This window comes from Amblyraja radiata, chromosome 14 (assembly GCF_010909765.2).
Source record: "Amblyraja radiata isolate CabotCenter1 chromosome 14, sAmbRad1.1.pri, whole genome shotgun sequence".
NCBI classification, from domain to species: domain Eukaryota; kingdom Metazoa; phylum Chordata; class Chondrichthyes; order Rajiformes; family Rajidae; genus Amblyraja; species Amblyraja radiata.
Window position 1 is genome coordinate 47,677,971 of NC_045969.1, and position 25,281 is coordinate 47,703,251.

Below are 25,281 nucleotides of genomic sequence, written 5' to 3' on the forward strand. Positions count from 1 at the left end.
TCTCAAAGCATGGGGTGGCCGTGCCCCCCCCCCCCCCCCCCCGGGATTTCCGTCCATGGTTTGGGGGAAGCCTGACTCACCAATTTGACTGAAAGGCTGGAGCCCATGGAATCCAAGGAAAGTTGGCTAACTGGATTTTAAACTTACTTGTAGGCATATAGAACTGCATAAGTAGATATGTATTAACATGGAAAAAACTCACATGCCTTGTTGCAAAATGAAGAAGTGATGAGGCATTATTGGACTTGACCACAGTTTATTTCTGTGATTTATTAACAGATTCCAGATAAGTGCAATAAAAACTCTTTGGAATGTAGCAGTTTTATTATTCTAAAATTATCTTTCTTAATAATAATAATAATAATAATACATTTTATTTATGGGCGCCTTTCAAGAGTCTCAAGGACACCTTACAAAAATTTAGCAGGTAGAGGAAAATCATGTAAGGGGAATGAAATAAATAGTAGAGACATGACTAGTACACAATGTAAAGACAGAATTCAATTCAAAACACAATATGAGGCAATTAATGCACAGATGAAAAGGGAGGGGGACGTGGGGCTAAGGATAGGCAGAGGTGAAGAGATGGGTCTTGAGGCGGGACTGGAAGATGGTGAGGGACACGGAATTGCGGATCAGTTGGGGGAGGGAGTTCCAGAGCCTGGGAGCTGCCCTGGAGAAGGCTCTGTCCCCAAAACTGCGGAGGTTGGACTTGTGGATGGAGAGGAGACCGGCTGATGTGGATCTGAGGGACCGTGAGGGTTGGTAGGGGGAGAGGAGGTCAGTGAGATATGGGGGGGGACAGATGGTGGAGGGCTTTGTAGGTGAGGATAAGGATTTTGTAGGTGATCCGGTGGGAGATGGGAAGCCAGTGAAGTTGTTTGAGGATTGGAGTGATGTGATGCCAGGATTTGGTGTGGGTGATGAGTCGGGCGGCTGCGTTCTGGACCAGTTGGAGTCGGTTGATGTAGGTGGAGCTGATGCCAAGGAGAAGTGAGTTGCAATAGTCCAGTCGGGAGGAGATGAAGGCATGGAATGATCAAATTTTATTCATCGGTTGATTTAATTGACCTAAAATTGTTAGAGCAACAGCTTCCTTCATTAGAAAGGATTTTTCAATATATCATATTTAAATTAAAATAATTAATCTAAAACAAAGTACGTAAAGGAATAGGTTTTTGTCAGGACATAACAGTTTACTTTGACTATGCTGTATAATGTGTAACTAGTGAAGCAATTTGTTACCTTGATTGTCAGATGCCTCATCATCCTGAGCAGAATGCCGTCTTTCCTTCTTCTTTCCCATTTCAGTTGCTAATGCAATTATTTGACTACCTTAAAAAAGAGAAAAACAAAACTTAAAAAGTGAAGCATCTGCAAAACTGTGCAACTGAAAAACATGGCTGAAGAAAGCTATTTGTGGCCAATGAGAACTTATTGATTCAACTGCAAGTTCAGGATAACTGAACTCCAGTTTTGCCAGACCTGTCACTTGTTTACATCCAGCATAGAAATTAGAATCTGCATTATATGAATAGATAAGGCAAGTTGTTTTTATTTTACATACTTTGTTTTCAAGTATTTGCGTTTCAAAAATTAATATTAACTAAAGCAATTTTAATGGTTTTATCAAAGGCAACCAAAGTATTATAAACACGTCCAGCTTCATGAGGAACCCGTGCTGACTAAAGCCTTGCCTCAAATCTAATTTATGAAAGATTCACATCATTAGATTCATACACCAACACCAGATTAATGCAGGTGCGGCATAGCTCTGAGGGCAAGTGCAGGAGGCCCCTCAAAAATGATTACATCAACATCAATAACAAACAGAATAATTGCAGCTTCCATCATAAAAAACTGAGAATAGCTGAACATGCTAACAGTGCAATAACACAACGTCCAGAACCTCAAGATGCCTTCCAGTGAAGCAATTATTCAAATTGCACGTCTTACAATTTTGTGTGATCGCTTCTCAAGACAAGATCTTCCCTACATCAGAGAAACCAAAAAAAAAAATTGGGTGACTGTTTTGTGGAACAATCCCTTTCTTACTTCTAAGTTGAAGTGGAGATTCTAATTGCCTGTCACTTTAATTTTCCACCCCACTCACAGTATGCCTTCTGTCTTTTGTCCAGTGAATCACAATGGAAGTTCAAGGGGCAAACTCATCTTTCAACTAGATATTATAAACTTCAGGACTCCACACTGACTTCAATAATTTCAGAAACTAGCTTTTCCAGTTTGTATGGGAGGAAACATAGAAAATAGGTGCAGGAGTAGGCCATTCGGCCCTTCGAGCCTGCACCGCCATTCAATATGATCATGGCTGATCATCCAACTCAGTATCCTGTACCTGCCTTCGCTCCATACCGCCTGATCCCTTTAGCCACAAGGGCCACATCTAACTCCCTCTTAAATATAGCCAATGAACTGGCCTCAACTACATTCTGTGGCAGAGAATTCCAGAGATTCACCACTCTCTGTGTGAAAAATGTTTTTCTCATCTCGGTCCTAAAATATTTCCCCTTTATCCTTAAACTGTGACCCCTTGTTCTAGACTTCTCCAACATCGGGAACAATCTTCCTGCATCTAGCCTGTCCAACCCCTTAAGAATTTTGTAAGTTTCTATAAGATCTGTAGTGCAGCCATGTCAGCAGCGCGTCAGATTTTTCAATTTTGTTTATTTTTTAGTATGTTTTAAAGTGTGTTTTTGATGTTTTTCGGTGTGTTTTGTGTGGGGGGTGGTGTGGGGGGGTAAGGGGGAAACCGCTTCGGTCGCCTCCTCCATGGAGAGGCGACTTTTTCCAGGTCGCCTCCCCCGTGGCCTAACATCAAGGATCGGCGCGGCCTTTCCCGGAGACGTGCCCGGGGCTTCAGCGGCGGGCGCAGCGTGGACTCTCGGCATGGAGCGGGTGAGCCCTCGCTGGGGCTCGCTGGAGGGGAACGCTCCGTTTCGCTGGCCCGCGGCAGCCGGCAGCCTGAAGTCGCAGCCTGAAGCCGCGGTCTGCAGAGCTCCAGCTGGTGCGGCGTCTACAGCCCAGGATCCCTCGTGGGGGACCCGGGGGAAGAAGAAGCCATCACTGCCGGCCCGCGGCCAACTCTTACCGCGGGGCCGGCATGGACTTACCAACACCCCTGGAGGGGAGCTTCGACCGCCAGCCCTGCAGTCTACGGTGCTTCTGGCTGCGGCGGGGACTTTAAATCTCGACCGCCGGCCTGCGGCCTACACCATCTTAAAGCCGCGGTCTCCAGTGAGGAAGAGCCGATCCTGGACTGACTCTGGACTCTGGTCCTGTACACGGGGGGGAAATGGAGGAGGACTGGCCAAATTTTTGTGCCTTCCACCAGTGATGAATGCTGTGGTGGATGTTTGTGTTACAGTTTTATTGTGTTCTTTATTATTGTACTGCTGCTGACAACCCAAATTTCCACCGACCCTGGTTGTGTGGCAATAAATTATATCTATCTATCTTATATCTATCTAAGATCCCCCCTCAATCTTCTAAATTCTAGTGAGTACAAGCCGAGTCTATCCAGTCTTTCTTCATATGAAAGTCCTGACATCCCAGGAATCAGTCTGGTGAACCTTCTCTGTACTCCCTCCCTAAGAGGCCAGTTCTGACAATAAGTCATCAATCTGTATACTTTTCTTCTCTCGGTAGATACTGCCTGACCTGCAAAGTTTTAATGTATTTCAAATTACTGTAAATAGCTGTTCTTGGTTATAACACTTTCCCCTTTCTCTCTTGTACAAGCAGTCATCTCCTTCTGTTTATTCTATTAGCAGCGATTGCTGATGAAAGGACAGAGTTGAATCAGAATCTGAATTCAGCTCTGAGAAGGTTGTGAGCCCAAGATCTACTTGCACAGACACAAGTGCAGAATCCAGGCTATACTTCGATCAGCACTTTAATGAACTGCTCAGATGAGGTGTTTTGAACAACACGCTAAACTGACTTCTATTCCATTCTTTGATGTAGTCATAAAAGATCGCAACTCCTTTTTGATGACCAGCAAAAAGATTAATCCTGAAAATAAAAAAACTAGACACTGGAAAAATTCAGATCAGGCAGTGTCTGAGGAAAGGGAAACAATTAATATTTTAAGTCTGTAACCCTTCATCACATTCATCCTGATGCACCGAAGACTATTATTATGCCTTGAAGATGAGAACAACTAAAAACAGACACAAGGAACTGCAGGTTCGGGTTTACCAAAAAAATACATGGTGCTGGAGTAACTCAGCAGATCTGGCAGCATATCTGGATGGTTTGAGTCGGGCCCCTTCTTCAGACTTAAAAACAGGAGATCTGGTCACTAACAGTTCTGTTTGTGGAGACTTTGCCCTGCACATGTTGGCTGCCACTTTTTCTTCAACAGTAACTAGAGTTCAAAATCATTTGATTGGTTTTTAAATTCAGCTATGGACATTTTGAGATGTTATTCTTTTCCTTCTCATGCCACTGAAGCTGCTGCTGGGCTGTTACCCAAATCCACTTACTTCTGCATTTTCTGCATCTTTGCTTTGTGAAGTCAGAGGATTGCAAACCCAATCTTACTTAGTAAACAAGTGATTTGATTTATTTGAATGAATTCCAACATATCACGCGTTACTTGTTTTGAGTAGTCTGAAGAAGGGTCTCGACCCGAAATGAGAATAGGAATCTATTCTCCAGAGATGCTATCTGACCCTCTGAGTTACTCCAGATTTTTGTGTCATTACTTGTTTTGATCTGTGTTAGGCACTCCAAGCCTGGTAAAAAATGATAACTTAAAACTTTTCCAGACCATGGCTTCCTCCAACACCGTTTCCACACTGTCTCCTCCCACATATCAAATACCCACTGAATAACACATATAGAATCATAGAATAGTCACAAGAGGCTTAAATTAATTCTGGCTCTTGCAGAGCCATTCATTCAGTGCTACCCCATTGTAACATTGCAATTTATCTTTCCTCATGGGCCTATATAATTTCCTTTAGAGGGATATAATTGACACTGCTTCGGCCACCCTTGCTTGCAGATAGTTCCCAATCATAACCAATCTCTATCTAACCAAGGTTTATATTACTTCCCTTTGGGCAATACCTGTGGAAAGGAAAACTTAATATTTCAGGACAATGAAGTTTTACCAGAACCTTTACCAGAAACCATAATTGGATTTTCTTCCATACATGCTACTTGACTTCCTGAATATTTCCAACCCTTTCTGAGTTTTTTTTTCCAGACTTTGGTGAGTACACAGTTCTGGTGGCCCTGATGTAGGAAGGATGTCATTAGCTGGAAAGAATGCAGAAAAGATTCACCAAGATGCTATCAGGACTCAAGGGCTTGAGTTATAAGGGGAGGCTGGATAAAATTCCATGGAACATTGGAGGCTGAGTGGTGACCATACAGAGATGTAAAAAAATCATGGAAGTCATACGTAAGATGAATGATGAGAGTCTTTTTCTTTTGATCGATGAGTGCAGAACCAGGGGGCATAGGATTTGGGTGAGGGTGAAAGGGGGATTTAAAAAAAAAAAGAAATCCAAAGGACAATTTCTTCAGAGGGTGGTGCACATATGGAACGAGCTGCCATAAAAAAAATACTACACAGACAGATACAATGGCAATGTTTAAGATACATTTGAATAGACATGGATAGGAAAGGTTTTGAAGAATAAGCCAAAGGCAGGCAAATGGGGCTGAACCAGTTATAAAACCTGATCTGCACAGGCAGGTTGGGCTGCAGGTCCTGTTTCTGTGTCATATGATTCTATTACTTTAGTTTTGTTTTACCATCATATTATCAATATATATTTAGTCAATCGTTTTAAATCTGATCCAGTACTCCTGGAATTATTTGTGAATGAGAACTGCTTGTATATACTTTATCTAAACCCATCTTGCACATCTCAGACAAATCCCAATCTTTGTCCACCAGGGCGATCAATCCCACCTTCTCCTACCAAAACTGTGCTGACTTAGAAAAAATAAAATCAGACATTATTATCTGCGCTCTAACCACAGTTTTATAAAATACTAGACCAAGTGGGGCTCATTGGGTCCCGTTCACCAAGGCGGGGGGGGGGGGGAGACACACACACGGCGTCACAGGGTGCAATACTCGAATGCAATACTCCACCACTCACCCATAGGTCCCAATACTCACCACTCCTTAGATTGGGAGGGGGTAGAGAGGGAGGGGGTAGTGAGGGAGGGGTGGTAGAGAGGGAGGGGGGGGGGTAGAGAGGAGGGGGGTAGAGAGGGAGGGGAGTAGAGAGGGAGGGGGTAGAGATGGGGGGGCAGAGTGGGAAGGGGAGCAGAGAGGGAGGGGGTAGAGAGGGAGGGGTAGTAGAGAGGGAGGGGGAGTAGAGAGGGAGAGGGTAGAAAGGGAGGGGGTAGAGAAGGAAGGGGTAGAGAGCAGGGTAGAGAGGGAGGGGTGGTAGAGAGGGAGGGGGGTAGAGATGGGGGGGCAGAGAGGGAGGGGGTAGAGAAGGAAGGGGTAGAGAGGCAGGGGGTAGAGAGGGAGGGGGGTAGAGAGGGAGGGGGGTAGAGAGGGAGGGGGGTAGAGAGGGAGGGGGCAGAGAGGGAGGGGGAGGGGATAGAGAGGGAGGGGGAGGGGGTAGAGGGGAGGGGGTAGAGAGGGAGGGGGAAGAGGGTAGAGAAGGAAGGGGAGGGGGTAGAGAGGGGAGGGGTAGAGAGGGAGGGGGTAGAGAGGGGGGGGAGGGGTAGAGAGGGAGAGGTGTAGAGAGGGAGGGTAGAGGGAAGGAGAGGGGGGTAGGGAGGGAGGGGTAGCGAGGGAGGGGGTAGAGACCCCACTCCATCTCCCTCCTCCTCATTTCCTTCATCCTCCTCCCCTCACTTCCATTCCCTGACACAGCTACCCAGGTCGTAGAGCAGCGCCAAGGCCTGGAACTCGGCCTGGTTCTTGTACTCAGCCCAGCCCTGGCTGTAGACTGCAGCCGTCAGCTCGGCCGCCGCATGGGCTCCAGTCCAGGCCCCGACTTCTTCTCCTGGCTCGTCCCTGATCCCGGCTCGTCCTTGGTTCCACCGGCGGCTTCTTTCTCGGCCCCAGTCACGGCCCCATCCCAAGCCCTGGCCCTCACTCCAGCTACAGGCTCGGCTCCAGCCCAGGGCCAGTAGCTGGGCTCAGCCCGCGGCAGCAGACGGGCGTGGACCCGAGCGAGGCCGTGGGCGGACGTGGACCCGAGAAACCGAGGGAGACCGCAGGCGGACGTGGACCTGAGGACTCGAGGACCAGAGTGAGGCCGCGTGCGAGCGTGGACCCGGGGACCCCGCGTGTGACCGCAGGCGGGTGTGGACCTGAGTGAGGCCACAGGCGGGCGTGTGTGAAACGGGCGCCGACCTGAGCCATGGTGCCCGCCCACCTCATTGTGACGTCATATCTTTAAAGATGGCGGTCAGAATGAAGAATCAAGCAGTGAGAATGAAGCAGGTCGACCGTTGGGGAAGTGGTGAAGCGTTTGAGGAATGTTGTGGAAATGCAGCCCACCCCCTAACATCACTCGAAGCTCGTGGAATATTCTGTGTGTGAAACGTGCTCCGAGTCGAGCCATCGTGCCCGCCCACCTCATTGTGACGTCATCTGGTCGGTTTAAAAGGGAGTTTTTTTACTTTTTTAAACTTTAATCAGCAATAAGTCGTGAAATAAAGCATAACATCTTGTGAAGCTGATCACTGCTTAGAGGGGAAAATGTGAGTCAGAATATGTAAAAATCTTATTGTTACCGCGTGATAGTGTTTTTGCGAAAATTTCAAGACACACACATATACACACACACATACAAGATGAGAGCTTTAAAGTTATAGAGATTAATAGCTTTTGCCTATGATTCCATTTATGACCCCATGAACCCTACTAAATGGTCACTCAACATATTCTGTCACTTTCAAAGATTAGGCACATGTACATCCAGGTCCTTCTTTCCTTGCATACACTTCAGAATTGTGCTCTTTATTTCATATCGTCTTATCCTCAACACTGGTGCTTCGCAAGGATGCGTTCTCAGCCCCCTCCTTTGCTCCTTGTACACCCACAACTGTCCACTCATGTACAAATCTAATTCAATTTTCAAATTCGCAGAGAACACCACCATTATGGGCCGGATATCAAATAATGATGCAACGGAGTACAGTAAGGAGATCGAGAACCTAGTGTCGGTGCCGTGACAACAACCTTTCTCTCAATGTCAGCAAGACAAAGGAGATAGTGATCAACTTCAGGAAGTGAAGTGGTACACATACCCCAGTTTGCATTGACGGCGCCGAAGTAGAGATGGTTGAAAGCTTCAAATTCCTAGGAGTCAATATCACCAACAACTTCTCCTGGACCACCCATCTTGAAGAAACAGCCAAGAAACCACACCAACGCCTCTACTTCCTTAGAAGGCAAGGAAGTTCAGCATGTCTCCAAAAACTCTCACCAACTTCTACCAATGCACCGTAGAAAACATTTTATCGGGGTGAATCACAGCTTGGTTTGGGAACAGCTCCATCCAAGACCACAAGAAGTTGCAGCAAATTGTGGACGCAGCCCAGACCATCACACAAACCAACCTCCCTTCCTTTTGACTCAATTTATACCTCTCGCTGCCTTGGGAAGGCCACCAGCATAATCAAGGACAAATCGCAACCTAGCTACACCCGTCTTCTCCCATCGGGCAAAAGGTATAGTGGTGTGAAAACGTACACCTCCAGATTCAGAGACAGTTTGTTCCCAGCTGTTATCAGGCAATTGAACTGTCCTACCATAACTAAAGAGCAGTCCTGAACTACTTCATTGGAGACCCTTGAATTATCTTTGATCGGACTTCACTGGCTTTATCTTGCACTAAACGTTATTCACGTTATTCACTTTATCATGCATCTGTACACTGCGAAAGGCTCGGTTGTAATCATGTATTGTCTTTCCGCTGACTGGTTAGCACGCACAAAAGCTTTTCACTGTACCTCCACATGACACTAAACTAAATGTTGTACCTTTACCTGTACAGTGGATGGTTGTCATGTATAGTCTTTTCTTGGACTGGATAGACAACTGACAACAGACAATAGGTGCAGGTGTAGGCCATTCGGCCCTTCGAGCCAACACCGCCATTCAATGTGATCATGGCTGATCATCCCCAACCAGTATCCTGTTCCTGCCTTCTCCCCATATCCCCTGACTCCGCTAACTTTAAGAGCCCTATCTAGCTCTCTCTTGAAAGTATCCAGAGAACCGGCCTCTGAGGCAGGAAATTCCATAGACTCACATGCCAATTTTAACTCCTGATTCAACTTGCACCCTATATCCAGGCTACTGTTTGGGGGCCTGGATATACGGTGTCCCATTAGGGTCTTTTTACCCTTCAAATTCCTTAGTTCTATCCATACTGACCCCACATCTCCTGTTTCAATGTAACCCCTTGCAAGTGACTGAATTTCATTCCTCATCAACTACCCCACCTGAACTACCCCACCCCCTCTGCCCACCTGTCTGTCTTTTCGATAGTAGATATACCCTTGTATATTCAGTTCCCAGCCCTGGCCCTCTTGCAGCCATGTCTCTGTAATTCCCACAACATCATACTTGCCAATTTCTAACTGAGCCTCAAGCTCGTCCACTTTATTTCATGTGTTTCGCACATTCATATACAACACTTTGACCTCGGTATTCACCTCCCCTCTCGCACCACTTGCAATTAGCCCTGACCTTACTCTCTTATCCCTTCTCGAACTTTCCTTCCCATTAATTCGAGAATCTTTTGTAACTTTTCCTGTACTCACTTCCCCTTTAACTCCATCTTTATACTCCCAATTTGTCAATCCCTCCCCCCCACTATTTAGTTTAAACCCACACGTGTAGCCCTAGCAAACCTGCCTGCCAGAACATCGGTTCCCCTCCAGTTAAGGTGCAACCCGTCCCTTCGGTACAGGTCACCCCTACCCCAGAAGAGATCCCAGTGGTCTAGAAATATAAATCCTTGCTCCCTGCACCAGCCCCTCAGCCACACATTCAGATCCCCTATCTCCCTGTTCCTGTCCTCACTAGCACGAGGTACTGGAAGCAATCCAGAGATAACAACACTAGAAGTCCTGCTTTTCAGTCTTCTTCCTAACTCTCTGAACTCACGTTACAGAACCTCCTTCCTCTTCCTCCCGATGTTGTTTGTGCCTACGTGCACAACTACTGCCGGCTGTTCACCTTCTCTCTCGAGGATGTTCTAAATTTGGTTTGTGACATCTTGAACCCTGGCACCAGGGAGGCAACAGACCATCCTCGCGTCTCACCTGCCGCCACAGAATCTCCTGTCCGCACCTCGGACAATGGAGTCACCCACCACTAAGGCTCTGCCCGACGTCTGTTTCGCCGATCGAGTCCCATCTCTAGGATTGGAGCCACCGACGTGTCCGCCACTCGGACTGGAAGCGTCGTCTCTCCCGACAGTTCCCAAGAGGGCGTACCTGTTTTCATTAGGCAAAGCCACCTGGGTCCCCTGCACTCCATGGATTATCACCCTTTCTCTCAGTCACACACCTTTGTTCTTCCCGTATCCTCGGCGTGATAACCTCACTGTAGGTCCTGTCCAGGAAACTCTTGTTTTCCCGGAAGTCCCTGAGGTCATCCAGCTGCTTCTCCAGTGCCCCAACACAGTCCTTCAGGAGCTGAACCTGGACACACTTGTCACATTTGTAGCAGCCAGAGGCTCCATCCGTGTCCCTGACCACTCACACCCTGCAAGCATCACACTGCCTCATCTTACTCATCATGTGTTCACCGCGTGCCGTCCTCTCCAACTTTTTGCGTACTCTCCTATTCTCAGCCTCCTCGCCGAAGACTCTTGAGCCAAAGACTCGCACTTTTTTCACAAGGCACTTCCCTTGACAGGGCGCTCCCCGACTCCCCCACAGCACGCAACAAAAGGATTTTCATTGCTCCTCGGTACACGTGACAATAATAAATTAAACTTAGTTGAGATCCAGTATCTAGGGTATGAAATCACCGCACAATGAGCTACCATGAGCACAATGAGCTACCATGAGCACAGCTGAGTTACCATTCTGACAAATTGACAGAACAGACCAACCGGTAACCTCATCGAACTGGATCCACTCAAAAACCAAACAGCAAACACAAGCTATTATAACTGGATCCTCTCTGTAACACATGCGAGTGTGGTTCAGCAGACTAACTGCCTCTGTTGACTCTTTGTCCTTAACACCAGATACAAAGTGAAATTTCCTCTGGGAAATAATGAAAAGCCATTCTTGCACAATGAAAATTCACATATAAAGATTCCTTCGGAACTGAGCCTCTTCGTTAATTGGGGATAACTGGAATTAATTCTGGCATCTTCCCTACTACTGTCAAGTTCGCTGGTGCCTAATTTACTCTCAGATTTCTCTTATCTCTTTTTATTGCAGACTTCCAGACTCTGAGGTTTATTTTTATTACTAATCCCACTTCTTGCATCTCATGTCCTATGGGAATGAAATAAATTAGACGATTGGAGGAACTACATGCCTCAAGCCACAGCCACTCGCGATGGTTAGATCGCTTTGAAAGGCTTGGATAGAATGAATAAGGAGAGGGTGTTTCTATTAGTGGGAGAGTCTAGGACGAGAGGTCATAGCTTCATAATTAAAGGACGTTCCTTTAGGAAGGAGATGAGGAGGAATTTCTTTAGTCAGAGGATGGTGAATATGTGGAACACATTGCCACAGACGGCTGTGGAGGGCAAAGTCAATGAATATTTTAAAATCAAGGATAGATAGATTCTTGATTAATATGGGTGTCAGGGGTTATAGGGAGAAGGCAGGAGATGGAGCTTGAAGGTAGCCATGGAGAGAAGGCAGGTACAGGATACTGAGTTGGATGATCAGCCATGATCATATTGAATGGCGGTGCAGGCTCGAAGGGCCGAATGGCCTACTCCTGCGCCTATTTTCTATGTTTCTATGATTGAATGGCGGAGTAGACTTGATGGGCCGAATGGCCTAATCCTGTTCCAATCACGTGACGTGGGGTCCGGCTGCGGAAGCGGCTGATCGTGGCCTGACCCTGTCGCCAACAGTTAAAGCCCGAGTACGGTACGAGGCGTCCCCGGCGGAGCCCCCCACCCACCCGTCCTTGAAGACTCACCGCCCCTCCCGCTCCTGCTCCAGCCGTGGACGGACGGACGGACAGACAGACGTCAACCGGCGACGGCGCCTGCGGTTGCTTTCACTCTCGCGCGTGCGCGACCGGCCGGCCGTCTGGGAGCGACGGTGGCCGAGAGAAGTCCGCGAACGCGGCGGATAGTTGGCGAGTGCCGGAGGAACAAGCCTCAGCAGCGGCCCAGGCGGCATCTCTGGAGAACACGGGCAAGGTGATGTGCCGGCGGCGATCGCGGACAGGCTGCAGTCCACACAAAGGTGTCCTCGGCGAAATATCTGACCCGCGAGGCCGCACCAAGTAATATATCGAAGAAAGACACAAAGTGCTGGAGTAACTCAGCAGCGAGTCAGGCAGCATCTCTGGAGAACATGGACAGGTGATGTGTATTTCTGGTGAGTTCATGATATGTTTAACTGGTTTTCACCACAGCTAACGTTACATTTTTGCATATCTTTCATTCATTTGTTCTATATCTCGTTTTCCTTTCCCCCTGACTCTCAGTCTGAAGAAGGGTCTCGACCCGAAACGTCGTCTATTCCTTCTCTTTAGAGATGCTGCCTGTCCCGCTGAGTTACTCCAGCATTTTGTGTCTGTCTATGGATATGTGACGTGCGGGCAGCGAATACAGACAGGCTGCAGTCCACACGAAGGTGTCCTCGGCGAAATGTTTTGTCCTGTAGTAATCATCACTATCTGACCAGCATGAAGTAATATCTCCTTTATTTAACAATCACAACCCGTCCCGATTGTTTTACAATCGTATTCAATGTAGTTGAAACGGTAATGCATTCAATTCAATTTAGTTGAAACGTTTACGCATTTAAATAATGACATTCCTTTCTTATTCTTTTGATTTTTTTTTAAATTCAATTTAATTTTGTTCAAAACTTTCGCTAAGATTCCAAACATATTTGTAGTGTACACAGAACCAGGCAAAACCTTGTTTCTGACCGAAGAAATTGAATGTTTTGGAGAGAGAGGGTGAAGGGCAATGGTCAAAAGCTTAATGGCTGATATCAGGGAAGTGCCAAAATAATCCAGAGTGTTGGGCTGGAAGGGAAGAGAGCAAGCAGGAATTGAAACCAAGATTAAATCTGTGTCTCCTTATGACAGAGGCACTTTCTATTATGACCGATCACGGTTGCCAGTCGCAGAGCACGTCGAACCTCCCAGTGGAACTTTGATCTCACAATTCCAGTGCCCAAGTTCAATCCTGACTTCTAAACGCTCTCTGTGTGGAATTGGCTCATTTTTGCTTGTGACCACGTGGGTTTCCCCTGCTGTATCGGTTTCTTCCAAAACCTCAAAGAGGTGGGTTAATTGTCCATGAAGTTGCTCTTGGGGGCTTGGGGAATTGATGGATATCGGGGACTAAAAAATGTGATTAGTGTCGTATTGCATTAATAGGTGCATGATGATCATTCATGAGGTCTAAGTGGTTCAAAAGGCCTTTTTCTGTGTCTACGAATGATCACATATAGTCTTATAGAATATTGACCTACTGACACCCCCGACATCTACTGCAAACCTACTACATCTACTACTAACAAATCTACTGACTCCCATAATTATCTAGACTACACTTTTTCCCACCCTGCATTCTGTTATTGTCCCCTACTCGCAATTCCTTCATCTATGCCGCATCTGCGCCCAGGATGAGGGTTTCCATATTAGATCATCGGAATTGTCCTCATCCTTTAGTTCCCTCTTCCAATATAGATGAGACTCTCACTAGGGTCTCCTCAATATCCCGCAGCTCCGCTCTCTCTTCCCCCTTCCCCCCCCAATCGCAACAAGGACAGAGTCGAGTGGGTGCGCCGTCGAGTATGGCTGCCCAGCCTGCAGCTGTTTGTCCTTCCACCTTTTTTTTATTTTTAGTATGTTAAAAAGTTTTGTTTTGGAGGTCTAGTCTTTTTTTTCCTCAGTCCCTACCAGGTCGGAGATGCGTCTTTCCTCCGAGCCACATCTTCGCCTTCTCCTCGCGGCCTACAACCTGGACTGGAGTGGCGTTTCCTGCCGGGACCGGCCAGAATCTTCAGCTTCGGCGGCGACGCAGCGCTGAAGCATCATTGCGGAGCGGGCGATGTCTTACCGAGGGTCGCCGTGTGGTAAGCTCCGGAGTGCTGAGACCACCGACTCCAACATCACGGAGTTGTGGGGTCTGCGGAGCATCCAGCTGCGCCGGCGCTGACTTTGAACACCGCGGAGCCTGGGATCTTTCGCCGAGATCGCCAGTGTCGGAGCTCCGACCAGCGCGGCCTGTGGACTTTTGGAGCCGCAGTCTCCGAGGAAGTGGCCATTCCAGACACTCTAAGCCGCTGAAGTGTTCTTCCGACGCCGAAGCTCCATCATCTGGTGAGAGGACCTGAAAACATTGGGCCACCGTTGTGCCGACTGCGGAGGCCTCAAATAGGCCCCGACCACGGGTGAACAAGAGGAAGAGGACTGGACTTTGCTGCCTTCCCTCATAGTGGGAACCATTGTGGGGGGATGTTTTTATGTTTAATGTTAAATTCTTCTTTAATGTTGTGTTTTATTTTTATTGGTGTGCTGCAAATGGCAACTCAAATTTCACCTCACCAATTGGTGTATGTGACAATACTTATCCTTTGTCCTTTGCCTTTGTCCCCTCATCCTCACCTTCCACCCTATCAACCGCCACATACAGCATATAACACCTCAGTGGTATGAACAATGACTTCTAACTTAATAGCCCGACTTTCCCTCCCTCTCCATCCCTTCCCAGTTCTCCCACCAGTCTTACTGTCGTGGACTACATTCTATCTCTGTCCCGCCCACTCCCCTGACATCAGTCTGAAGAAGGGTCTCGACCCGAAACGTCATCCATTCAGTCTCTCCAGAGTTGCTGCCTATCCCGCTGAGTTACTCCAGTCTATTTAGTCATATATAATGACAGACCAGCTTTAATAGTCTATTTGGCTAATTATTAATTGTCATATTATGGGTTGATATTACTGATCTTGTAAACTTGCCCACTAGTTACAATGCTGTTATTATAAAATGTTAAAATTTAAAAAATGAAATTGGGTAGAATAATTTATTTAAAAATCAGTGGGTTAAGCAATGATTTGATCTGTTTCCCCTTGAGTTTCTTTGAAGGCAGAATGACCTCAAGGAATTATGGGAGGCATTTTGAGAACACATGTCTCAGTAATCGCCTTGCCTTTCATTCAACAAATTAATTAATTTTTTACTAGACAAAATAATTTCTCTGCAACTAGAAATTTGAAATCTAGTTTCTCTGAAACTAGAAATCTGATTTTAAATCATCCACCAGGCTCAGAATTGCAAGGGGATGTTCCACAAATGTAAAATTTTCAAATCTTAGTGCAGCATGGTGACTCCAGATCTGAGCTTCATTGAAACTTGTTGAAGAGGTCCAGATATATTTAGTTTCTTAGTCAACTGAAATGATTCTGCCTGTCCATTGCAAAATTGACTAGGTGAAGGCAGACAGTGTCACTGATGTTCAATGTATTCTATGCTCGGAAGGTCGGTGGAATAACGTCATGTACCCTGGCAGCCTTGGGTACACCTGTATCCACAATTATTATCACACAATTATTATCACAGATATAAGATCGGCCTTCATGCGAGTGGACCCAGAGAAAGCAATTGGCCATGATGGTCCCCAGTGGTGCCCCAGGATTTGCGTGGATCAGCTGGCTGCGATATTCACGGACATCTTTAACTTCCCCCCCATTGCATTCTGAGATTCACACCTGCTTTAAGAATACCACTATTGAATTGAATTGAATTGAAGAAATTTAATTAGCCAAATATGTATACATACAAGGAATTTGCCTTGGTGCATTGCTCGCAAGTAGTTCAAGTTCAAGTTACATTTATTGTCACATGCACCAATTGGGATTTGAGTTACCATACAGCCATACGAACAAAAAGAACACAATACACGATAGAATTTAACATGAACATCCCCAAACAGCGGAATCAACGTTTCCCACTGTGAGGGAAGGCAATAAAGTTCAGTCATCTTCCTCTTTGTTCACCCATAATCGGGGCCTTTGAGCCCTCCGCAGTCGCCGCTACGGCAGCCCCATGTTCAGGCCCTCTCGCCGGGATGATCGGAGCTCCGGCAACGAAATGGAAGAACACTCTCAGCGGCTCTCAGAGTTTCTGAATCGGCCACTTCTTCCCAGAGACCGCGGCTCCCGAAGTCCACAGGATGAGTTGGGCGGAGACTCAACACTAGCGACCCTCAGCAAAAGATCCCAGGACTCTGTGATGTTAAAGTCAGCACCGCCTGCGGCTAGAAGCTCTGCAACCGCAGCTTCACGGTGTTAATCAGTGTTAAACACTTCACGGTGTTAAACACTCCGGAGCTCCAACACGGCAATCCCTGGTAAGGCATTATGGTGCCCTGAAGTGGGGGAGGACTATGTATAAACACTGCTGTAATTTCTAGATGGTGCAACCAAAACATATAAAAATGACCTTTATTAAAATCTGACAATGTGCACTTTAACCACATGTGATTTGTTCTATTACAAATCTCAAATTGTGGAGTACAGAGGCAAATAAATAAATAAATAAATGATGGGTCTTTGTCCCAAACATTATGGAGGACACTGTACTGTTGCTATTAACTTTACCTCATTCAGTTATTCTATTACTGCTCTTCAGTATTATTTTGCACTACTTCTGATTGCATTACAACCTTTGCATTACTTTTTTGTGCTTTTGCATTAGTCATTGAATTCATTGTTGTATCTTCCATCATCTATACTGTGTACTCCAAGCTTCATGTGAACAAGGCATTTCAATTCCCTCCAGTGAACATGATAATGAACCAACCTGAATCAGGATGTTTCAAACATGGTTGCATACAATTGTCTTCTCCTAGCTTCTGAATTTCAAACACTTTAAGAACAATATTAGTTTTTTTGTGTTAAACTTCTATCTTTTGCACAAAATTTTAATATTTGGGTATGGGTGCAACCTCTCTTGAAGTTTGTAACTTTATATGTCAAGAGTCGAGACTCAAGGGTTGTTAATTGTCATATGTTTTCTGATTTCAGTACCTTCTTCCCGATGGTAGTAGCGAGAGGAGAGTGTGGCCAGGTCATATAGGTCTTTGATGACATTGGTTGCCTTTTTAATGCAATGCCCTATAAATCCCTTTGATGGTGGGGAGGTCACTGCCAGTGATGGACCAGGCAACATCTACCACTTTCTGCAGCCTCCTTCATATCCTAGATATTTAAGTTACCAAACTAGGACATGATGCAACCAGTCAGTAGGTTCTCTGGCATGCACCTGCAGAGGTTCGATAAGAGCATTCAGTGACATACAAAATCTCCTCAATCTTCTAAGTGAAGGAGTTGATGAGTTTTCTTTGTGACTGTATCAATGTTCTGAGCCCAGGACAGATCTTCAGATATACGCATGACCCAGAACTTAAAGCTGTTGACTCTCTCCACTGTTGTCGCCTCAATGAAGACAGGTTCATACATCAAAAGTCGTTTCAAATCTTAGTCCATAGGCCCGTGGATAGATCTACATCTCCGAATAAAGATTTGAAAATTTCTCTTTTAAGGGGCCTTCTTTACTATTTCTACTTTCTACTTTTTCTTTATTTTTACATACACACTTCACGTTTTTCTATTCTCTACCATCTATTTTTCCTCTTTTTCCCCTTTCTATTGTTTTCTTTTTCTTGTCTTGCTTACTTCCTTCTCAAAACATAAAACTAGAGGTTGTACATAGAATGGATTACGGTATGACATAGTTGGCACCTAAAATTAGGTTCCACTGTACTGTTTTGTACTGTATTAACTTCTAATAAAATAAACAAAAACAAAAAAAAATAAAAATCTTAGTGCATAGGTGAATGCCTTAGAATTGGCTCGACAATTTCCTCCAAGAAATATTTATTTTAAAATTGTTGCAATTATAATTTTTGACATGTACTAATTGACTTTTTATGTGTTCCCCTGCAGCTATTGCACCTTGTGAAAAACATTCCTGAAAATGTCCAGTCCTGCTAATGCTGAGGCACAGGTGTCTGAACTGGAACTTCTTTTCAGCATGTTTCCTAACGAGATTCTGGTGGATGATCAGTTGGCACTGGCAGATCTCAGAGACTACATACAAGGAAAGATGCAGAGCTCACCAACCTCAAGACTACAATACACTGTACACCTCCATTTAGAGGCTCTTAATGTCAGTATCACAATACAAATATTTAAGTAATAAAGATTGCATCTATTATTTTAAATTATTGCACATGAAACATTTATTCCTCCAATTAATTATTTGTTTTGTTTTCAGGTAGTGTGCACATTATCTTGTGCTTTCCCCCCAAATTATCCAACTGTGCTACCAGAAATTTCAATAAGGTATTGTACCAGCAGTCATGGTGTATTTGTAAAACAGATACTTTAAAATGTGAAACAATTGCTCCAAAATTAGCAGATTACAAAAGTTTAAACTAAGCATGTTCATACTATAAAACCAAAATCCATTTGAGGATTCAAATTCAAGTGATAAATATTATTGTTTGCTTTAATTCAAATGACCAGAGGTCACTTTTTTTGTTAAGTGGAGTGAAGGAGTAATAATAATTTAACTTGTTATTTATTCCTCCCATTTCTCTTTGGTATTCCTTTGTATTTCCACAAACTTTAGTCAAATGGAATTTCCTGCATTATGATTGACACAAGAACTACTCCAGCATTTTTGTCTCTCTTCAGTTTAGACCAGCGACTGCAGTTCTTTCCCACACAGATACTGGAGTATCCATTCCCTCCACAAACATTGCCTAACCCATTGAGTTCGTCTAGCACTGTGTGTTTTGTTGCTTCATGATTACATTTGCTGCTTACTCTGTAAACTCAGCTCAATGTTTATTGTAAATAAGAAAAAAATAGTAACTATCCAACTCTTGCTGCCTCTTGAGGGAAAGCGGCTGTGAAAAGCATCTTGTCTGGAAATATTACCATCTGGTTTGGGAATTGCTCTGCCCAGGACAAGAAGGCTCTGCAGAGAGTAGTGCGTTCGGCCGAACGCACTATGGGAACTTCACTCGCCCCCCCCTGCAGGAGCTATACATCAGGAGGTGCAACTCCAGAGCCAATAAAATCATGGGAGACCCCTTCCACCCCTGCTGGATGTTCCAGCTGCTACGGTCAGGCAAACGCCTCCGTTGCCATGCTGTGAGAGCGGAGAGGTTGAGAAGGAGTTTCTTCCCAGAGGCCATTAGGACTGTAAACTCCTATCTCACCAGGGACTAACTTTTACTGTGCCACTCTACTGCTTTTTTTTAAATTGCTGTTCTTTTCCCTTTTTCCTTCCGCCCACAATATTTAATATGTAAAAGAATATGTGATTCGGTTCCATTCTGTTTGTAGTTTGTTTGGTTGGTTGTTTGTTTGTCTTTTTGCACAAAGTCCGCGAGCATTGCCACTTTTCATTTCACTGCACATCTTGTATGTGTATGTGACGAATAAACTTGACTTGACTTGAACATGACCTCTGGAGTTCTCAATGAAGGGCACAGTTGAAAGCATGAACTCTTGGGAATGATAAGTAAAGGACACAGATCCATGGCTCGATACATTCTGACCATATTTATTGTACCACGGACTAGTTAATTAGATTGCAGTGAAGCATCATTTTGATTACTCACCATCCTGCAAATTAGCTTAAATTTTTCCCTACCCATAATTATTAACAAAATATAATAGGCATCTATAAGAACATTTCAGCAAATGCTCAGGCTGATAACATTCCAGTATATTTTGAAAGTATAAACTGTTTTTTAATGGTATTAACTATTTTATATCCTTTAAATTAGTGAAAGAAATTTTGAAATTGGAGGAGGGTGAGGATAATAAATCTCAAATGTTTTGCATAGTGTACATATTAGACATAGATGTTGTCACTGTCACTGTTTTGACAATCTCTTCCTTAAAAGATTGACTTTGGTAGTACAGTGGAATTCAAGACATGTTTGTCATATGAACACTTTGTAGGTACTGAAACTCTTGAGGATGCGTCACTGGAACAGCTGATAAGAAATGCTGTAATTGCCCTTTTGATTGCTGTAGAGAAATTACACAAACTCTGCATTTGCAGGTTTCCATTGAACAAGTTGAATAGGTCCTTTGTTACCAGAGAACTCAATAATTCCAATTGGGAATGCTTTTAAAAGAACTGCTTGCTCTGAAATAAAACCTCAAACCATTAACCACTGAAAAATTGTAGCAGATTAATCTCCTGCAGGCAACAAAGGACAGGATTTTAGGAGTTCAAGTCGAGAGTGTTTTATTGTCATATGTCCCAGATATATAACAATGAAATTCTTACTCGCAGCTGTTCCAATTATAACTCTTTTAAAGAGTTAATTTAATTCTCTTCCAGTTGTTGATAAATGTGCAGCATTAGCATGTCCTTCAACCATACAGGAAAGCTTCGTAATGTAAAGCATGTTTAAAAGGCTGCTTTCTTTTGCGGGAAGCTGATTTGAGAGAATGCATACACCTGATTTATTTCTGTGGTTTGAAGTGCTTTAAATGTGATAACTTCAATATAAAGTAAGTGACATTCTATTTTCCAGGTCAGATGCATTATACAGATCACAACAAATGCAAATAAATACAGGCCTTTATGAATATCTGAGAAGAAGCTGTTGTGGCGAGATATGTATATTGAATGCAATCGAGTGGATCAAAGATCATGCTATCACTTACATGATCAAAGAAAGCCTTGCAGTTGATAAGAGGCAACCTGCTAACATAACCAAAAATGTGATTTGTACCAGACTGTGGATCTATAGCCACCACATCTACAACAAAGAAAAGAGGAAAAATATTCTGGAGTGGGCAAAAGAGCTTTCACTGACTGGATTCAGTATGCCTGGCAAGCCTGGAGTGGTTTGTGTAGAAGGGGCACACGGTGCATGTGAAGAATACTGGGCAAGGTTTGTTTTTGATACATTTTGATATTTGTTATACTTTGTTTCTTCAGAAAAAGAATCAAAAAGGACAGTAGAGCACAGGACAAAATATAAACATATTCTCGTAATGGTTTTAAGAATGCAACTATTAAATTAACCTTGGGAACTAGCATTTACGTACTCGTCTCCCTTCCAGAAATAAAATACTGCTATTTAGATTAAATATTTTTTTCAAACGGATTCCACAATGATAGCATAGTTTTTTAAAGTGTGTGTGTGTGGAAAATGTCAGGACTATAATAGGGAAATGTCGGAAATGGTCCAAGTGTATTTGAGTGCCGGATGGAAGTTAGTGGTGAAATGGATGAAGTTCAGTGAGTTGTGTGTGGGTGCAGGAGGTAGCACCAATGCAGTCTTCGATGTAGCGGAGGTAAAGTTTGGGGATAGGGCCCTGGTAAGCCTCGAACAAAGATTGTTCAACGTAACCTACCAAGAGGCAGGCATAGCTAGGGCCCATGCGCGTGCCCATAGCTACGCCTTGCATTTGGAGGAAATTGGAGGAATCAAACGAAAAGTTGTTAAGGGTAAGGATCAGCTCCGCAAGGCGGAGGAGAGTATCAGTAAACGGGGATTGGTTGGTTCTGCGGTTGGTTGGTTTCTGTCCTGGGCCTCCTCGATGGCCGGAGTGAGGACAACGGTAAATTGGAGGAACAGCACCTCATTTTTCGCTTGGGCAGTTTACACCCTAGTGGTATGAACATTGACTTCTCTAATTTCAGGTAGTCCCTGCTTGCTCCTCCCCTTCTCAGCTCTCCCTCAGCCCACTGTCTCCGCCTCTTCCTTTCTTCTTCCCCCTCCCCCCACCCTCACATCAGTCTGAAGAAGGGTCTCGACCCGAAACATTGTCCATTTCCTTCGCTCCATAGATGCTGCCTCATCCGCTGAGTTTCTCCAGCATTTTCATTTACCTATCTTAATTACTTGCAGTATCTGCAATACCAACCTTTTTCACTAAGATCCATAATACCTAATGTAAATTTTGTTTAAATATATGTGACTATAATCATTCCACGTAGGATACCTCTGCTTCTCGGCCTAATATCAACTGTCAGGAAAATTAAGTATATTAATTCAACGTAAGATTAAATGACACTTGGAAAATTATAGGTTTATAGATAAAAGCATGTATTTGTTAATGATAAATTATATTTGACTTTTTTCAGTTGAAACAAGAGAGGAGGTTTATGGAGGTATGGCCGTCGTAGTTGTATATGAAGTTTAAAAAGCATTATATCAACTCTTAACCTTTGGAACTTTGGGCAGGACATGGGAGGAGAATGTGTGTACATTGGGCAGGGGGTGAGTGGTGGATGCCAAGCACCCGAGTTGAACTTGAAACTTACTCAGAGTTGAAGAGCCGAGGCAGAGAACTATCCCAATTGATTATCATATGCACAGATGCTTAAACCAGCAAGTTATGCTACCAGAATACCACACCACCTGTTCAGTATCTGACTAACATATTTGCATCTCCTTGCAGAATAAAACGGTTGACCTGGAAGAGGATTCTAATCCGCCACAGAGAGGATACTACCATGGATATCACAAATGACGAGATGACTTCTGTAATACAAATGTTTCAAAAATTCACAAATTTTGAAGAAAAAATATTTACTGTACGTGGAAATAGATCAAATCATATGGATTTTGGGCAACTGTACCAATTCTTAAATGAAAGAGACTGTGGGGACATTTTTCAATTGTACTTTGGTGTAGAAGGAAAAGCTTCGTAATCCATTTATGGGTGTATCTTATTGTTTACCTGTGTAAGGATGTAAAAAAGGCCTTGTATAAATATGCCATGATAAATTTGGAAAACATTTGTATTTCTGAAAAATGTTTTAGTAAGTGACAATTCATAAATTGAAGAGGCTGGGCAAAATGCATTGTAGAAATTTTGTTAGTGTATTTCTACGCAAAGATATTAACACTATAATAAACAATAGTTTGGTAAATCGAGAACATGCATGATATAAAGTCGATGGAGGTAGGTGAACATTTGTGTAATTAACTTTTATAAATCAAGGAATACATGTATTGCAATCCAATGCATAACCAAATTCTCAAGTTAGAATTCTAATTGATTTACAAAAAGTATTGAATTAACAGTTAAAGGAATCTAATTCTTAAAAATTGAACATTAACAGTACTCCCATTTTTTTTTTGTTCCTTTTATTTGTTTTTGTATAAATTTTGCAATCCTTTAATGAAAATCCTAAGCCTCTTTTGATCAGACATTTCCAATAAAGGTAATATTTATGCTAGTCACTGAAACAGTGATGAAATTATTTAAGAAGGAACTGCAGATGCTGGAAAATCGAAGGTACACAGATGTCAGCTGATCTACATCAGTAAGACCAAGCAGCGGCTGGGCGATCGTTTCGCCGAACACCTCCGCTCGGTCCGCAAGAACCTTCCCTGACCTCCCGGTGGCTCAGCACTTCAACACCCCCTCCCATTCCCCGTCCGACCTCTCTGCCCTGGGTCTCCTCCATGGCCAGAGTGAGCAACACTGGAAATTGGAGGAACAGCACCTCATATTCCGCTTGGGGAATCTGCATCCTGCGGGCATGAACATTGAATTCTGTCTCCTCCACCTCCTCAGCCCTCGGGCTGTCTCCTCCCATCCATCAGCCCTCGGGCTCCTCCTCCTCCTTTTTCCTTTCTTCTCCCCGCCACCCCCCATCAGTCTGAAGAAGGGTTTCAGCCTGAAACGTTGCCTATTTCCTTCGCTCCATAGATGCTGCTGCACCCGCTGAGTTTCCCCAGTGATAAAATTATTCAGACAAAGAAAACTATAAGCGCTGAAGAAAACCTCTCCTTGACAAGCATTTTTAATGAGAGAATTGTGTCAATTCATGGTATATTTTTCCAAGAAAAACTTCAGTTGACTGCCAGTAAGGACAGTATTTGTTAATAATAATTAGAAAAGTAGTAATAGCCCAGATTCTGAAGAAATGTGTCACCATTATCTCTCTTCCAGATGGAGGATGGAGAAAAAGTGTGTAATTGCAAGAAATTGCCTCCTGACTTGTCTGTTATGGTGTAACATATAGCATATTTACCCACATTTCATTATCATAATCAAATCAAGCTCACCTACTATATTTGGGACCTGGATTGATGAATAATTATCAAGCAGATATTTTAGGGCTTGAGAAAGTGTGACAAGGAAGCAACAGCATGCTGTTGCAAACAGAAATACATTCAGGATAAAGATAGACACAAAATGTTGGAGTAACTCAGCGGGTCAGACAACATCTCTGGAGAAAAGGAATAGGTGATGTTTCGGACCATTGCTTGTCGGCTTGAAACACAAGATTCCCCTGCAGTATGTATGAGGACAGCCTGGAAACTAATCCAGGATGCTAAATGTCTTGAGAGGAAGGTAGAATTTCATTTATACATTGAACTATTATTATATGTAGTTTATTAAAACTTTGTTTGAAGACATTTTTTCTCTTTTCAGATCTCAATGGCCCACCTCTTATTCTGTTTACCTATTTCTAACTTTCTCAGCCAGAGTATTTGTTTAAAAGGTTTTAGTATGCCTCCTTTCATTCTTCTAAACAATACTCTACTTAGTTTTTATTACAAGAGGTTAGATTACCATACAATTTCCAATTTCTTGCTGCGCCAATATATTGGCGTTCTATTACTTGTGTACATGGACATCAGGCCCTTTGTGAATATCAACAATATCCATCTCACCATTTTTAAAATGTGTCTTATTTTGTGCATCAGTGGGTACATTTCGGCATTAAATTCCACTAGTGTTCTTCCCCATCACTCTTTGTGTGTACATTGTGCATATATATGTACCTTTATGCACTCATCCTTTTACTCACAATCCCACTTGGCTGTATATTATCATTAAACTTGGGAAATATGACATTTAGTCCCCACCGTTACCTTCGGGACCACAATAATCACATTCTACCAATTGCGAAAGATCAATGTCATTATATTAGCCCTAACCATGTTCCTAACTTCAAACTTATAGAAATATATAAAATTCTTAAATGATTGGACAAGCTCGATGTTGGGGGAGTCCAGAACCAGGGGTCACAGTTGAAGAATAAAGGGTAGGCCATTTAGGACTGAGAAGAGGAAAAACCTCTTCACCCAGAGTTGT

The 25,281-nt window shown here is 43.8% G+C and overlaps 2 protein-coding genes across 7 annotated transcripts in view; one reads left to right on the forward strand and one right to left on the reverse strand.

Annotated features, from left to right (window-relative positions):
* Positions 1–12,258, reverse strand: part of usp16 (ubiquitin specific peptidase 16) — a 46,855-nt gene extending 34,597 nt beyond the window's left edge. For 3 of the 6 annotated variants that reach the window (XM_033033257.1, XM_033033255.1, XM_033033256.1), the window contains exons 1-2: positions 12,134–12,258; positions 1,246–1,335 (exon numbers count right to left, since the gene is read on the reverse strand). In XM_033033257.1, coding sequence (XP_032889148.1) covers positions 1,246–1,269 — 24 coding nt within the window. In that variant the 5' untranslated portion in view covers positions 1,270–1,335; positions 12,134–12,258. Of the gene's footprint in view, positions 1–1,245; positions 1,336–12,115 lie in introns of all 6 variants that reach the window. The other 3 variants (XM_033033258.1, XM_033033253.1, XM_033033252.1) reach the window with 2 other exon arrangements.
* rwdd2b (RWD domain containing 2B) lies at positions 12,235–23,410 on the forward strand. Its single transcript, XM_033033260.1, has 5 exons — positions 12,235–12,540; positions 18,130–18,352; positions 18,461–18,528; positions 20,748–21,110; positions 22,627–23,410. Exons 2-5 carry the CDS (start codon positions 18,161–18,163, stop codon positions 22,877–22,879), a joined length of 876 nt encoding a protein of 291 aa, XP_032889151.1. The 5' UTR covers positions 12,235–12,540; positions 18,130–18,160; the 3' UTR covers positions 22,880–23,410.
* Positions 23,411–25,281: the final 1,871 nt, after the last annotated feature.

Coding starts and splice junctions, on each gene's coding strand:
- rwdd2b (XM_033033260.1), top strand. CDS start 18,161: ATGTCCAGTCCTGCTAATGCTGAGGCACAGGTGTCTGAACTGGAACTT. Junction 18,529..20,747: donor CTACCAGAAATTTCAATAAG/GTATTGTACCAG, acceptor TCTATTTTCCAG/GTCAGATGCATTATACAGAT. Junction 21,111..22,626: donor TGTGAAGAATACTGGGCAAG/GTTTGTTTTTGA, acceptor ATCTCCTTGCAG/AATAAAACGGTTGACCTGGA.